General features: G+C 35.7%; 3 protein-coding genes and 1 long non-coding RNA gene across 4 annotated transcripts; 1 reads left to right on the forward strand and 3 right to left on the reverse strand.

Moving 5' to 3' along the window:
• Positions 1-1,377: 1,377 nt before the first annotated feature.
• Positions 1,378-2,455, reverse strand: LOC149649709 (uncharacterized). Its single transcript, XM_089849196.1, has 2 exons — positions 1,581-2,455; positions 1,378-1,460 (listed from the first exon to the last, which is right to left on the reverse strand). Exons 1-2 carry the CDS (start codon positions 2,389-2,391, stop codon positions 1,378-1,380), a joined length of 894 nt encoding a protein of 297 aa, XP_089705322.1. The 5' UTR covers positions 2,392-2,455.
• Positions 2,456-2,471: 16 nt separating this feature from the next.
• On the reverse strand, positions 2,472-3,265 carry LOC149649710 (uncharacterized). The gene is made up of 3 exons (XR_016371601.1): positions 2,945-3,265; positions 2,596-2,884; positions 2,472-2,537 (listed from the first exon to the last, which is right to left on the reverse strand). It is a non-coding gene; the product is annotated as an uncharacterized LOC149649710 (long non-coding RNA).
• A 2,738-nt stretch (positions 3,266-6,003) lies between these two features.
• Positions 6,004-8,220, reverse strand: LOC149649711 (uncharacterized). Its single transcript, XM_089849215.1, has 2 exons — positions 6,453-8,220; positions 6,004-6,372 (listed from the first exon to the last, which is right to left on the reverse strand). The coding sequence occupies exon 1, from the start codon at positions 8,208-8,210 to the stop codon at positions 7,047-7,049; it is 1,164 nt and encodes a 387-aa protein (XP_089705341.1). The 5' UTR covers positions 8,211-8,220; the 3' UTR covers positions 6,004-6,372; positions 6,453-7,046.
• A 4,809-nt stretch (positions 8,221-13,029) lies between these two features.
• On the forward strand, positions 13,030-14,326 carry LOC149649712 (uncharacterized). The gene is made up of 4 exons (XM_089849197.1): positions 13,030-13,173; positions 13,519-13,572; positions 14,001-14,087; positions 14,151-14,326. The coding sequence occupies exons 1-4, from the start codon at positions 13,047-13,049 to the stop codon at positions 14,324-14,326; spliced, it is 444 nt and encodes a 147-aa protein (XP_089705323.1). The 5' UTR covers positions 13,030-13,046.
• The last annotated feature ends 521 nt before the right edge of the window (positions 14,327-14,847 follow it).

Raw genomic sequence — 14,847 nt, forward strand, 5'->3', positions numbered from 1 at the left:
CACACCTTTCCCTTAGCCGGTACCCATCCCTATGAAAAGGCCAGGCTTCGCGTAAGCGACGGGCTTGTTATAAGTGTGCGCCGCGCACACCTACTTTCACAACGGCCACGCACCATAAGCAATTTCCCCTTGGAATACCCGTGGAACACCGAGGCTTATTAAAACACTAAACGGCACACCTTTTCAGCTTCGAGAATCTAACGCAAGGTAGCGCGCTCATTTCACTTTGACCAATGGGGTTATCCAGCCACTCTCAAGCGCCAAATTTAAATCGTTCAAACTCATTTTTCAATGTAAAAAAGCCTAAATTTAAGATTCCTAAATTTCACAACAGACCAATCTTCGTTTTTCACACCTTTCTTCAAAATCCTAACACACCATTCTTATAATAAGCCAGAACACATCTTTTTGTTTATGAAATTGATATAAATAATTAAAAGTAACAAAGTACATAAGAACAATTTTAGTTTTTATTTTTCATTAAGTATTTTGAAAACAGAAAACTAAGCAACTGGTTAACCTTCTTGTCTTTACCAGAACTGAAGAACGAGGCAAAATTTAACTGAAAACATAAATTGGAAAGAAATTAAAGTTACCTGAAATACTGGTGAGTGGTGACCCAAGTATATCTGAAATAGTGGTGAGTGGTGACCGAACTATACCTCAAATACTGGTGAGTGGTGTCCCACCTATACTTCAAATTATTCCTGGAGAATTATTCACCACTAAAGTAAAGCTCAAACCCTTTGGGACTGAGTTCTATAATTGAAAAATATCTTATTATGATCTATAGTCTTTTACACCCTTAGAAAGGGTCAAAAAAAGTAGTATACGCCCATTGGTATTTTTAATCGAACAGTTACGCCTATAATATTTTTCTGTGGCCTTCTAAGGATGGAAACGACTATAGATTGTTTATTTCTTTTTTTTTTGCAATCCGTAGAATGGTAATAATTTTTTTTGGCATTTTTGCGAAGTTTTTGGCATGACAAATGAAACCAATTTCTACACACAACACAAAGTATTTGTTTCTCCGCTTTGTTACTTGAGACGCAATTTTTTGGTCCAAAGCCACATATCGTGAAATTTGGGTTTACGTATTTCTCCATCAATTTGGAAGTTTGTTCTTCTGTCTCCTGTAAAAGAAATTGGAGGTCATTTCTTAAATCAGCTATAATTTTCAATGATTTCAAAACTAGACAAATTTTTCTCTGATTATCGTAGGTTCTAGATTTTAGATCAAATTGTGTGTTATCATTGATTGACTTTGACTTGATGTAAACTACCCATTTTCTACCTTCCTACTTATTTTTCGGAATTTTACTTTTAGTAGCAGTTAAAACAGACTTAAAGTAATACATCAAAAATGAACAGCTGTCATCTGGCCATTGCTTTGGTTAATGACCACTCTCTCATTTCCAATTTAACTCCTGCATCTTCAAATGCCATCATTGCAAAGGCTAATAATGTTTTGAAATGCCATTGCAGTTCAGGTGTTTTCATGACAAAACCATCCAAAATAAAAATTTTTCTTTCATTTAAACAAATCAATCCAAGTAGCCAATGCGTGTTTAAAATACCAGTGCAGCGTGGCAAAATAGTGGCCAAAATATCTTTATTTCCAGCCTCATTTCTGTGTAGAAATGCCAGTACTTCAGAAATAACTTGAGATTTATGTATTTCTTGCTCATTATTGTGTATAGTTTTTACCACTTTGAACAGTTTTGAAAATGTTCCGTGACTTATGACTAGAACATTATTGAAAAATCCCAAACGATCAACCAAAGTTTGCATTGCACACTGGATAAAACCAGGCTTCCCAGAACAACCACTTCGAACTATTTCCATATCCTCGTAACCTTTTGCGTTTACTTCTTTTATTTCGGAGGCATTATATTCGAAATCCCATTCTTGAACAATGTCTGATTTTTCCTGGATGAACGTTTTAACTTTTTTGGCTTTAAAAACGGTTTCTGTGTCCCTTTTTCGATTGCAGGTCTTTTCTACACCAGTAGCCTGTAATGTTATGGAATTGCCTTTTGGTTCAGGTACTTCTTTGATGCTAGTGCAGATTTTATGTAAGTCACCTTGGTCATCGGGTATTTTTACGTTTGATATGACCAGCCGTGTTAAACATTTTTCATCCTGTTCTATAGCAATAGCCAGTAATGGTACGGATTTGCATTTCGACTCTGGTACTGAAGGTAACTCTTTGATGCTTGGGTCTATTTTTTGTACGCCACCTTCGCCTTCAGGTATTTTTACATTTGATTTGTGAACCCGTGTTGCAGATTCTTCGTCGATAAGATTATTTTCAAATTCAGAGTCATGAAATTCGTTTCCTCCATGAAATGTAATATTTCCCTGATTCCTACTAATCGCCACATCCATTTCATCATCGAAATCAATATCTTTAAAATTTTTAGATCTGGCCTTTTTATTTCGAAGAATTTCATTGGCCTTTTCAGTTTCTTTTTTCACTGCTGCAATATGGTAACAATGGCGCGACTTGCATGAACACTTATTTTTATCTATTTCTACTAATGAAAATTTTGAGTTTATTTTCTTGCATAGATGATTCTCAATGACATGTACCTTGTGGTGGGGGTCATAGCCAATGACGTTAGTTTTCGTAGCCTCAAAACCACTAGCTTTCGTGTTGAAGGTGCAGGTGCCCCGTTTAACATTGCGGACAATTTCATGCGGATTGCCAAATTCAACACATGACAAAACTATTTGTAATTTTGACATAATTTTCTTCTCATTTAAGTTTTCATAGATATTGTTAAATTCCCTTAAAATGCTGATTTGTATGAGATACAACGATAAAATTAATTCGTCTGGTTTCAAATTTTGCACAATGTTTCTATCAGTAAGTTGATTGCTGTAACAAGGGCTTATGTCAGTGTTTGATGACACATCATTAACATATTTTGGGCCATACCTAATATTCTTTTTGGTAAAGGGGCAGTTTCTTGATATGGCATCAGTAATTCTCTGTTCGTCGTATGTATTTATAATAATATTTCTTCTACATTTTTTAAATTGAAGCATAGGAAAAACACAATGCTTCCAAAAAAAAATTCAGTATCTGAACTTGAGTTTTCATGTAATAGAAATAAAATAGGAAATTTAGTCATCTCTGGTAATTCTGAGTTTGTGAGACCAACCTCAGAGACATGAAATCCAGCAATTTGAAAAGAGGTATTGTATGAGAGTTCAGCTTTTTTACTTTTTTTTTGGCAGAAGATTTTAAGACTCTCTGAGCTAAGGTTATTGCTTCAGGCGCGCCAAAAATTACAAAAACCTCGTCATGTGACATGAATCTTAGTATTACTTTGCTTAAGGGACCCTTTTTCAATATACCTATACTCTTGTAAAAGCTAGGACAGTTTCCAAATTTGGCTTGGATTCTCTGGACATGATATTTCTAAAAGCTCCTTTTTTCAGGTGGTTCCTGTTTCATAGAATCTGCAATAACATGCGAATTTTTAGCTGTAGTCTTGCATATCCTTTTAAATTCCTTTGTTTTTCTTGATTTTGATTGTAATACCTTATCTTCGCCTTGATACTGAATCAGTATTGCATTGTCATTTAAAGCAATACTGTCACGCAAGTAATATGATACTTTTTTAAAACCACTTGTCACCTTTACAGAGTGATCAATTCTTATGTAATGGTATGTTTGTATAACTGAAAGTTTTTTTCGTTTGTTGTTATATGTGGCTTTCCAAAGATAACCATCCATGTAAACAGCGGAAAGATTTCTTTTAGGAACAAAAAAGGCAAAAATATCTCCATTTTATATTTCTGTATCTATTGGAATACTACCATTAAATACTGGGCCCGAGAACTTGCTTTCTTCAATCTCTCTTAATATAGCCTCAGCTTTTTCTAATGACAATAGCTCATCAATATTTTCCAAAAATGGGCGTGTAATGCCCTGTAATTTATGAGGCTGATTAACATTCTCTGAGGGGATGTCCGAGCTTCTGCTGTTATAACTTTCAACATTGCAGGTGTTAATGGAACATTCATTTTGACCTTTGGCGATGAATGTTTTTGAATGTTTAGTAGGGCTAAAAAGTGATTTATTATCAGGACTAAAAGAGGTTGAATCTGATTCATGCTCAAAATCAAAATGGCTAAACTCAGATTCTGATGATTCTTCATTCGAAACAGAAAAAATATGCTCATGTGTTGTATCAGAAAAAGAATTTCCACAACCAAAAAATAAACCTTCACAATCAGATGACAATTCATCATTTGAGAGAAAGGGAATACTTATATCTCCCTTTTCATTAGGTTTTGAAGTTAACTCGTCTTTATAGATCGAGCCATTAGTTACATTTTCATTAGGTTTCGAAGTTAACTCGTCTTTATTGATCGAGCCATTAGTTGCCATTTCATTAGGTTTAGAAGTTAACTCGTCTTTATAGATCGAGCCGATAGTTGCCATTTCACATGGTTTTGAAGTTGACTCGTCTTTATAGATCGAGCCGATAGCTGCCATTTCATATGGTTTTGAAGCTGACTCGTCTTTATAGATCGAGGCATCAGTTGCAATTTCAATGTTTTTATCAACTTTTGAAGGTGAATGGTCTTCAGTTGTGTTTGAATTCGAATTGGATTTAACGTAACTCCGACTTAATTTACTTAGTCTCTTCTCCCTTCGCTTCATGATGGAAAAAATACCTAGATTTCTAACAATCACTCAAAAAATCACACTTTCGTCAAAGCAGATGCAACGCTTCCAAATGACAATGTCAACAGTCAAATCCGAATCAGGAAATCTACAACACAGGAAATCTTATCTGTTAGACAACAAAGCAGTAGACATTTAACATCATCTTTCCATTGCAGTCCCGGACTCCCGGACGTTCGGTTTAGAGTTAGACCATGGCCCTCTCCATCAGTCTGGGAAATAAGGATATTTTTTAAACTAGTCCTTGGGACCAGTGACCCCCCTAGTCCCCGAAATAATTAACTGGTCTCAGGACTGGTCCCAGCCTTTGTTCTCCTATAGATTTCCAATTAATAAACTGGTCCTGAGGACCAGTAACCCCCACTTTTGAATTAAAAAACTAGTCCAAGCAATTAATAAACTGGTTTAGGACCAGTGGACGTGTGCTATTTCTAAGTCTGGTCCAAATACCAATCGGCGGGAAATACAAAGTATACGAAAGTGAATCCCTAGTTCCCTATGGTGACGGTTGGTCTTCAAGCAATATCCATTATCCTATTCATTCGAATAAGTTGAAATATTTACGTAACAAATATACTACGAAGGTTTCAAACTTTTAAAAGTGGAAATAACAATTTATTTCATAATGTCATTAATTGGTTCAGAGGTAACACTCAAAATATCCTTGGATATACTGGCAAAAATCTCCTGAAAGAATGGCGTTTTAATCTCTGCTATTTTAGGCCTACTAAAAATAGATTTTAAAGATTCCGAATGGCTTAAATTTAACTTTTATAATATAAAAAAGTAGCCACTTAGAAACATCATTGTTGCCACTTTCCAGTATGAAACTTATGACGTCACTGCGCCCTCTCGTTGGAGTTTTTTTTTAACCATAAGTGTATGGTAACCCTAGTAAGAGATGGGGCGGTTCGCTCCCTTTATCGAGCCAAAGAAATGAAAAGTAGTCTTCCTCAGGCTTTTTACATAAAGATCCACACTTCACAGGATGCATGTTACATGGGTTTTTGTCTTAAGTTCCCTTAACCATAATGAACTATAAATTCTGTTCCAATAGACCATTTCTGTAAATATTTGAGAAATCAACGCACAGGGGCTGGGTCGACATAAGAGGTCCGCCATGAGACAACGCCCAGACGGGGCCCGCGTTCGCTACACGCGGGAGCCTAGTGGGAAGGTACTTCTAAAGCTGGTCCCGCCCCTGTGGAGTTTGCTTCTCCCATGGCATTACAGGCATTGTTAGAGTAGGAAATTTATAGATAATTAAAAAAATCACACATTTTTATATCATAAAAATAAAATTTTATTTTGCATTTATAATCGAATTACAATGATACAATTTAATTTCATAAGGGACGCACGCATAAATAGTTTGCCTTACCAACTTACCATTCAGAGGAACGCCCATTTCTGTTTTTGAAATGTACCTTACAATTCAGAATGATTCAAGAGTCGGGAATGATCGTGGCACCCTCCTGTGAGTGAAACTTCTGGGCGATGGGAATGGCTCGTTTCTCCCAAACTTCAAAATGTAACTACGATAGGGTAGGATAGGTGAGTTTTGGTTCGGTCCCCTTAATGGCCGAACGACAGTCTCTAGCCACAGCTATCCTGTTCTTTCGCTAATGTTGAGTAGCTTCGAGCAGTTCAATGGGATTGCTAGCCCCCTAAAAATAATACCAGGGTCTAATGTATTTGATTAATTTTAGGTTTTAATTAATTGATGGTGTGTCCTTTAACCACTTACTAGTTTCTTCTTCGGTTTTAAGGCTTAAAAGTTTTAATTCCGTCTTTCCTTTGATAAGCTTGAAAATATATTCTCTCACTTTTGATAAATTGTGATTTTCTAGATCCCCAAATTTCATTTGGTGAAACACACGCAATTGTTCAAATTCCTCATTACTTGTCTTAGACAAGAGACGTAACGCCCACTTTCTACCAGAAAGGCTGTCATTCGGCATTTCAGTTTTTGTTCCTTTCAAAATGCCTAATATGTAATATACTATAAATAAACCACAGTCATTTGTCCATGACTTCTCATCCGAAGGCGAGGACAATTGAACTGGACAGTCTGTACTAGCCCCTAATAACCAGTCATCGACTTCCAGCTTTTCGCCACGGCGGTCGAATGCCAGCATTAATAAAACCAATATGCATTTGAAATGGTGACGCAACTCATAAGGTTTTTGAAGCATACTATCCAAAATAAATATTTTCTTTTCTTTTAGATACACTAATCCCAGCAGCCAGTGATTTACTTTTCCAAGTGGTGTGTTTGGTAGCAAAATTGCCCACACTTCCTTTTTCAAAGCCTCAGCTTCTTGAAGATATGATGAAAGTTTCAATGTAATATTGTTAAAATAATCTTTTTTTTATTGGTGCAAGCGTTACTCAAGGCACCAACCAAAGATATGAAAGTCACACTATCTAATACGAATACTCGTTTCTCTAGCTTCAACGTTTTAACCAAAATCCCAATACATATTTCAATTACTTTATCATAAATCTCTTCTCCCAACTTCAGGCTCATTGTGTATCTATTTCTCTCAAAATGTTTTTCATTACATAGATCCCCTTTACTGAATTCCAGCCCTTCTTTATCGGCAACTTCCAATTCAATATTAAGTTCTTCGTTTGTGTCGATATCCCCGTCAAGCTTTACCCTTTTGGAGACCTTTTCAAGTGAATTGTCTTCAATTTCACGCCTATTTCGTTTTGTTGAACCACTTAAAGGCGAATTTTTGTGGTTTTCATGGTTGTCTTTTGGGAAATTCATTGACGGTTCATCATCTGTAGAAAAATTAATACGCAAACTTTTGTCCGACAGATTTATCTTTCCCTGCTTCAGAGGAGTGGAGTGCAGTATTGTTTTATTTATAGCGTTTATAGAATCAGGAGCATCAGTACAAGTGTAGTCAAAATCTATAGCCCTTGGTTTTTTTCGTCCACTTTTTGTGGCGCCTTTCATGAGCTTGGTGAGACTACTGTTTAATAATTTTTTTGAGGAGTGCGCACCCACGCCCATTGTTTTAGCTACCGCTAAAACATGATAACATTCTTCAATTTGGCAAGTGCACTTCATGTTTTTGATTAAATTAAAAGTCTGACCAGAGGCCTCGTCAAAGGGTTCTTTTACAACATATACTTGAGTATTTGGTTCAAAAGAGACGAGTTTGTTTTCAGCACATAAAGAAGCCACAAATTCTCTTGTGTTACTGTAACAATCTTCTACCTGAGACCGAAGCATTGTGGCACGAACTTCTTCAATGCAATTTTCTGCGCTTTTCAATTGTGCTTCATTAATAGAGATAAGCAAATCCAAGTCAACCGCCGACCCTTTTAAATGATAGTCGCCACGTCCACGGTAGCATCTATTGAATTCGAGCAAATAATCCATTTGCATCTGATGCAGCAAAAGAATGAGATGATCTTCATTTTGTTCTTTGTTTCCGATTTCAGCTTTTAACTGGCTGTTAAAAGCTTCTGAAAGATTATTTGTTGGCATTTTATTTTGGAACGCAGCAAACTGACGAGTTTTCGCTTTTATAGCACCTCTTTTCAAGTCATTTTTAATGTTTACGTTAATGTATTTCAGAAATTCTTGCGACCATGATTTAGAAAAGTTTTCATATAGGATTTCAAATTCTTCCTCGGTTCTCGCCTTTATAATATCCCAACTTTTTTTAGGAAAAAATCAATGTTACGGTGGATATGATTTTGACAAAATCTAACATTCATCTTTGCTTGAGGGCAACTTGATGAAATTGCGTTAATTAGACCTTTCTCTCGGTCAGTAACTATGGGAACATTTCGTCCCCACGCATCAAATTCAATCAAACGAGCCACATACTTCCAAAATATTTTATGACCCTCCTTGTACCGTTTTTCGTGTAACAAATAAAAAACAGGGAATACTGGATCACCTTCAATAAATGTATTACGCATTACAATGGCCGAAATATAAAAGTTCCCCATATCATATGTCGTGTCATACGAAATTAGCTGTTCTAGTGTTGCATCTTCGTAAGAAGCCTTAAATAATTTTATGGCAAGTGAAACTGCTTCGGGTGAACCCAAAATTACGTAAACTGGATCACAAATTGAAATACACCGAATAAAAAATTTTAACGGGCCATTTTTGAGAAATAGCGTATTTAATCTTGGGTCATTTGTAATTTTTTTCCTTTTGTCAATATTATATTTGAAATTTTGTGCTTGTTTCCTATTTCTAGCGCAAATGTCCTCTACATCTTCGTATTTTACTGCTATCTCAGGGTCTTTAGGGGATTTTGTGCTGTACTTTTCAGAAGTTTCACGTTTAACTTCTCGGTAAGCTTTTTTGGGCTTCATATCATAAGTGACCTTTTCTTTCAACATTTTCTTTACAGAAGAAATTGTTGGGGCGAATATTCTGCTGTGCACCTTGGAATTACCATGAGGTTTTGGTTTCCATAAATTTTCATCTCCAATATACTGGACAATAATAGGAACACAACTGCTGTCTTTGTTATTTTCTAGTTTGAAAATTATCTTTTTAAAACCACTCGTACATGTCCCGTTTTCGGTCTTAAGATAAAAATATTCCTTCAGTACTGAATTAGAGATTGATTTCTTAGTTTTTTTCCATAGTACTAATTCGTTACGTTGTATGTTTTCTAATACGGGAATTCTTTCATTTGTTTCTAAATATTTATTGAATTTTTTCATAGCGTTTTCATAATCTATATGATTTTTCTTTTCTACTAAATCCAATGTATCTTTATCTAAGTAATGGTACCCTTCAAAATTAACAGTATTTCTAATATCATTTTTTATTTACAGCCCCCTTTCGCCCATCATCATAAACAATAACAAAACCTAACTGAACTACTCTTTTAAGAGGCAGTCTAAGTGACTTAAGTATTAGATGTATTGTTGACTTACGACTCTCGCTAGTTAAAATTTCGATGTCGATATCATCGCTAATTACTCTGCTAGGGCGAGTGGCATAATTGTGATCATACAATTGTGGGTCGTTATGTACATCACTGTCAACATTGTTTTGCAAGTCATCCTCATTTTTGACAAGTTGACCAGTTTGAAATGGTTTCACAGCATCTAAAGGATTGTGAGACTCAAAATTCTTACCTGAAGAGTCCATCTCCACTTCTTGTAAAATTATATAAACGGTAATAATAATTACAAGTGATATTAATCGTTCCACTATTTTTTGCCAAGCAAAACTAAGCTCAAAGGATTTTCCAAGCCTGATACTCGTTGCCTACAAACACTAAGTAGTACAAGTAAAGGCCCGTTCACACGACACTCTTTTTCTCGCTACGCTCGCCGTGCTGAGCTCATCAGATTTTCTGGCTTCACCAGCCTCTAGTAAATGCACTGTTCACACAATTTTGGCCGTGTGAACAGTACTTTTTCTAGAGGCTGGTGAAGCCAGAAAATCTGATGAGCTCAGCACAGCGAGCGTAGCGAGAAAAAAAGTGTCGTCTGAACGGGCCTTAACAAAGTAAACACATGTACAACAGTCTGGGAAATAAGGATATTTTTTAAGTCAATATTAATTTCCACTCCATGTATATAGACTCCTAGCCTTGACTGGTTCTCATTCTTGCCTTCCTTGGTACAACCACAGCCCACTCTATCACGCTTTGCCTTCACACGCTATAAAAGCCCCTCCAAGTTGTAACGGCTTCTATAGCCCGTGAAGCAAAAGCGAGATCGAGTGGGCTGTGCGTCAACGAAATACTCCCTCAACGTTTTAATAGGATTAGTAAAAATAAATTTGGGATAGGGTCACTGGTCCAAAAAACCAGTTTAATCAAAAACGAAAAAAACCCCGTTTAATATTGTAGATGCTTGGGGTCACTGGTGCCGAGGACTAGTTGGACTAGTTTCAAAAAAAATCCTTATTTCCAAGACTGATCACGACACAGTGAATGTGGTATGTATACTCCTTGGTGGTTTGCGAAAGTATATTCCCGCTCTTTTGTCGTTTTTCGCTCATTCCTTCTCCTGTCACTCCACGAGTCCACGTGCCAAGTCGTGCTTACTGCTTATGAGAACAAAGACAGTCAGCCTGTCAGTTTCTGCCAACAGCAAAGTCGCACAAGAGTCGAGCGTTAAAGTGTCATTGTTTAAAAAGGCTTCAAACATTTGGGCGTAAGTACGCGTAGATATTTATTTATGTAATTATAATTTATTAAATTACTTTTCGATATAGTGGGAGCATAAATAACCTTTGTTACATTGAAAGAACTTGGTTGCATTGGTGACGCCATTTTGTTGAAACTGAAACTAAAGGACGTGCATGGACTCTGGAGACCCACATCCCTTATGGTTTGATAATACAATTTTATGTGTTAAAGTTTTAAGGATTTCCTATCATTTAATCACTATTCAATTTTTTAGAATGAGAATGTTCCCCATATGATAACTTGCTTTCCCATTATTTTTGTGTTTCAATATTGGAAATTAATAAATATTATGGGAACAGTTCCTTATTAGGATAGGCCAGGTTAGATGATGTTAGAGTTTGTTAAGATTGGCTGTTAGCATAAGTTCATAAGATATGATCCATAAGTGTGTCACTTCCTATACTTTATAATGCATTTGTTTTAATGAGAGCTACTTTGAAAAAGACGCGAAAATAGACTACAGGAGGTTTTGCAGTCCATCTCCCTATTTTGTCTGTACTATGCCTTTGAAAGCACCTCACTAGGCGTTGCTTTACGAGAACCTATGACGTTTAACTACGTCACTCCACGACAATCTCTCAGTAAGGAGTGGAAAAATTATGGAACATATCTTATAAACTTATGATGTTAGGCACGCCACAGGTCAAAGAAGGAGTTTTCAAGAATAGCTCCGGGTGACGGTTTTTAAAAAAACATTTTCCTTCTGAAAGGGAAAATTGCAACAAAATTATGGTGCAAAAGTATTTTGGGGCAAACAAACAATTATTAAGGAAGATAGAGCTAGTTTTAATTTTAATTGCCCTGGGAAGAAGAGGGCAAAATTTATGCTATAAAAATGTCGTCTATTTATTTTCGGCCAAACCAAACCATACTTAACCTTACCTAACCTAACCAAACCAAAGCATACCTAACCAAACCAAAGCATACCTAACCAAACCAAACCATACCTAACAAAACCAAAGCATACCTAACCAAACCAAACCATACCTAACAAAACCAAACCATACCTAACCAAACCAAACCATACCTAACCAAACCAAACCAAACCAAACCTAACCTAACCGAACCTAGCCAAAAATAAGCAGACGACAATTTTTTTATAGCTTCAATTGTGCCGTTTTCTGTCCAGGGCAATTAAAATTAAAACTAGCTGTATCTTCCTTAATAATTATTTGCCACCATAATTTTTGTCGCATTTTTCTCTTTCAGAAGAAAAAACAAATTTTTAAATACTTAAAAGGTGATGTAAAATTGTACAAAAAGTATGAATTGTATTCTTCAAATTTTGAGGAAACCCTGTAAGTTTGGTTTGGTTAGGTTATGTTTGGTTGTAAATGGTTTGATTATGAAACTGGCCGTAATTTTATTTGTATTGGTAGATGAAACTGTGGACTTTATTTTTAAACTTTGGCAAACGAATTTTAGCCATTTTTCTGTACGGAATTACCTTCATTTTGTTACAATTAAAATTTGTTTTATTTACAGATTTTCTTCTTTTTGCAATTTTAGGCAATTTTTAAGGATATTAAATCTATTTGCAAATATATATGAAATGTCAAATAGAATGAGTTCAAAATATGGTAAAGTATTACATGTTTATTTTTTTGTGGGGGCGGGGGATTCATGATATATGTAGATAATTTTAAATTATGAACTGCAATACATTTTTTTGGTCACCTTAGGAAATGAAGTAGAAACTGTGGCCAGGCCAACAAGGGCAAAACATTATCACGATCCAAATTCAAGTTATCGCAACGAAAATAGATCCGAGACTTATCATGACAAAAAGAGATATGACAATAGATATGAGCCTTATCCCCTTCGAAAGAGTGGTAAGACATATTTCAACAATAACGTGACCTTGTTTTAATATACCAGGCCATGATCAAGTTCATCTGCATTAGAAACGCTGAATTATAGAAAAGCAAAGCGTGCCTCCGTTTATGTCCCTTGAAAGTGACTTTCCTGCTGCACAGCAACATAATCTTGACAAAGGCTTAGTTTTAACTGGGCCTGCCCTTCCCCCTTAGTGAAAGAGAAAGTCCCCCCCAAATCGGTTTTTGCGTTTGCCAAGGTCATTGGTGTCTAGAATATTAGGCAGCAAAGCGTACTTGGGGCGCCAATGGAGACGCGCTGTGCTTTAAGCGCAGATGCTCTTAACTTTAACAGAATTTATTTATGTTACTTTTGTAGGCCTGTATACAAATAAAATAATTGGTTTTATATTTATAGATCACAGACGTGGTATAGATCACAGACATGGATCTGAATTACAAGGTCAGGGTACTTCAAATTTAGACTAAATTAGGTTTAATGTGCCTTGCTTATTTTATGTCAATGAGTAATTTGAGTAGAGAGGGGAGACGACATGGTATATCTCTCCCTCTACGCATGGTTTTGTAATAAAGAATTCTATACACAAGCTTAGAGATAGAAGGGAGTGATGTTGCTATATGTAGCACTAAAACTACTCTATTACGCACGTTAGGAAAGATATGTTTTTTCTGTGCCTGTGTTTATTTGAGCTTTTATGCCTGTTGACTGAGATGAACTTTACATAGCACAAAGTATTTCTAATTATATTCGGAACCATGTTTTAAGGATATGTTTTATTTCTCATAGATGAAAGACATACACCTCAACGACAACCTCAACGACAAGAATCTGATGTTCAGAGTAAATATTTTGCATCTCTTTATAAATTTTACTCCCTTCGAAAGCTTTTGGGTATAAGATGTGGATCATACACGGGTTAGCTTTGGTCAAGTTTAGTTTAGGTTTTCTTGAGTTTAGGGAGGGGCTCCGTGGCAGCATGTACCATCTTTTTCTCTTTCTGGTTAACATTGAAGAGCAATAGGAAATAGAAAATAAATGTAATATTCTATTGGGTGCTCTGACAAAAAGACTCCATCATCACCTGTTCATCATTATTGAGAGATTACTTTCAAAGCTTGTTACTTCCAAAAACATTGAGCCAATTAGGAATCAAAGCAACCCTCACCTACCCTATCATAGTTTGGCTTTGAACTTTGGAAGAAACGAGCCAATCCCAAGTAACAGTAGTCAAAATTTAAACTTTATCAAATTCTTTTGGATTATTACAGAAAATGAATTTTATGGTTACACATTAATTGGAGACCTTCAACTCTTGTACGCCCAAGTGGAATATAAGAACGTCAAACTTATGATCGGTATTAAATTTTTGGTTTCACTTTTCCTTTTCTAAAATTGTAAATATTTTATTATTTACATAGATAATAGAACTTATGAAGCCACGACGTCTTGCAAATCGAATGCAACCATAAAATCCATTATACGTTTTCTTCCCAAGGTCAACAAAAAGAACGTTATTATTTGGACAGGAACAAACAACCTGTTTTCATTGGTAAGTGTCAATGTGCTCATTAAAGGGGCGGGTCAGGCGGTGTAACAATCTGAGTAAACCACAATATTACTCAGATAGAGTTCAGCGTTGCGGGTGGATAAAAACAGATTTCCGTCAGCCACTTTAAGTTACCTATGTAACAATTATGAAATTAAGGTTTCTGAAATGTTATGATAGTTTATAAAATTGGTAAGGGGTTTTATTTATGATAATGTGTAGATAATTTTTTTACAAGGATTAGAAAGGTATATCTCTAAAAAAATGTTGTTGCCAGTTCTGTTTCTTTTCTTATATGTTTTTGATCAATTGATCATGTTAGAATGTGTTTACTATGAAACATCTCATTTCAATATTTCAGTTAACATTACCTCGTGAAAGGCTGAAACCAGAGGAAATAGTTACACGTCTGATGTCAGACTTCATGGATTTAGAATTCCAACTACGAAAGAAAGGCATGAGTGGGATTGTGTTGACGCCACTTTTCCCTTATTATCTTGACAAAAACCAGAGAATTAATTAAATAAAATTAGAAGAGGAAATGGAAAACCTTTTCAATGTGAACCGTA

Source organism: Phalangium opilio, unplaced genomic scaffold, assembly GCF_054372755.1.
Source record: "Phalangium opilio isolate 3A_F unplaced genomic scaffold, DU_Popi_V2 ptg000087l_1, whole genome shotgun sequence".
Lineage (NCBI taxonomy): Eukaryota > Metazoa > Arthropoda > Arachnida > Opiliones > Phalangiidae > Phalangium > Phalangium opilio.

Coding starts and splice junctions, on each gene's coding strand:
- LOC149649709 (XM_089849196.1), bottom strand. CDS start 2,391: ATGGATGTGGCGATTAGTAGGAATCAGGGAAATATTACATTTCATGGA. Junction 1,461..1,580: donor TATTTTGCCACGCTGCACTG/GTATTTTAAACA, acceptor AAACATTATTAG/CCTTTGCAATGATGGCATTT.
- LOC149649711 (XM_089849215.1), bottom strand. CDS start 8,210: ATGCCAACAAATAATCTTTCAGAAGCTTTTAACAGCCAGTTAAAAGCT.
- LOC149649712 (XM_089849197.1), top strand. CDS start 13,047: ATGCTCTTAACTTTAACAGAATTTATTTATGTTACTTTTGTAGGCCTG. Junction 13,174..13,518: donor ACATGGATCTGAATTACAAG/GTCAGGGTACTT, acceptor TATTTCTCATAG/ATGAAAGACATACACCTCAA. Junction 13,573..14,000: donor ACAAGAATCTGATGTTCAGA/GTAAATATTTTG, acceptor GGATTATTACAG/AAAATGAATTTTATGGTTAC.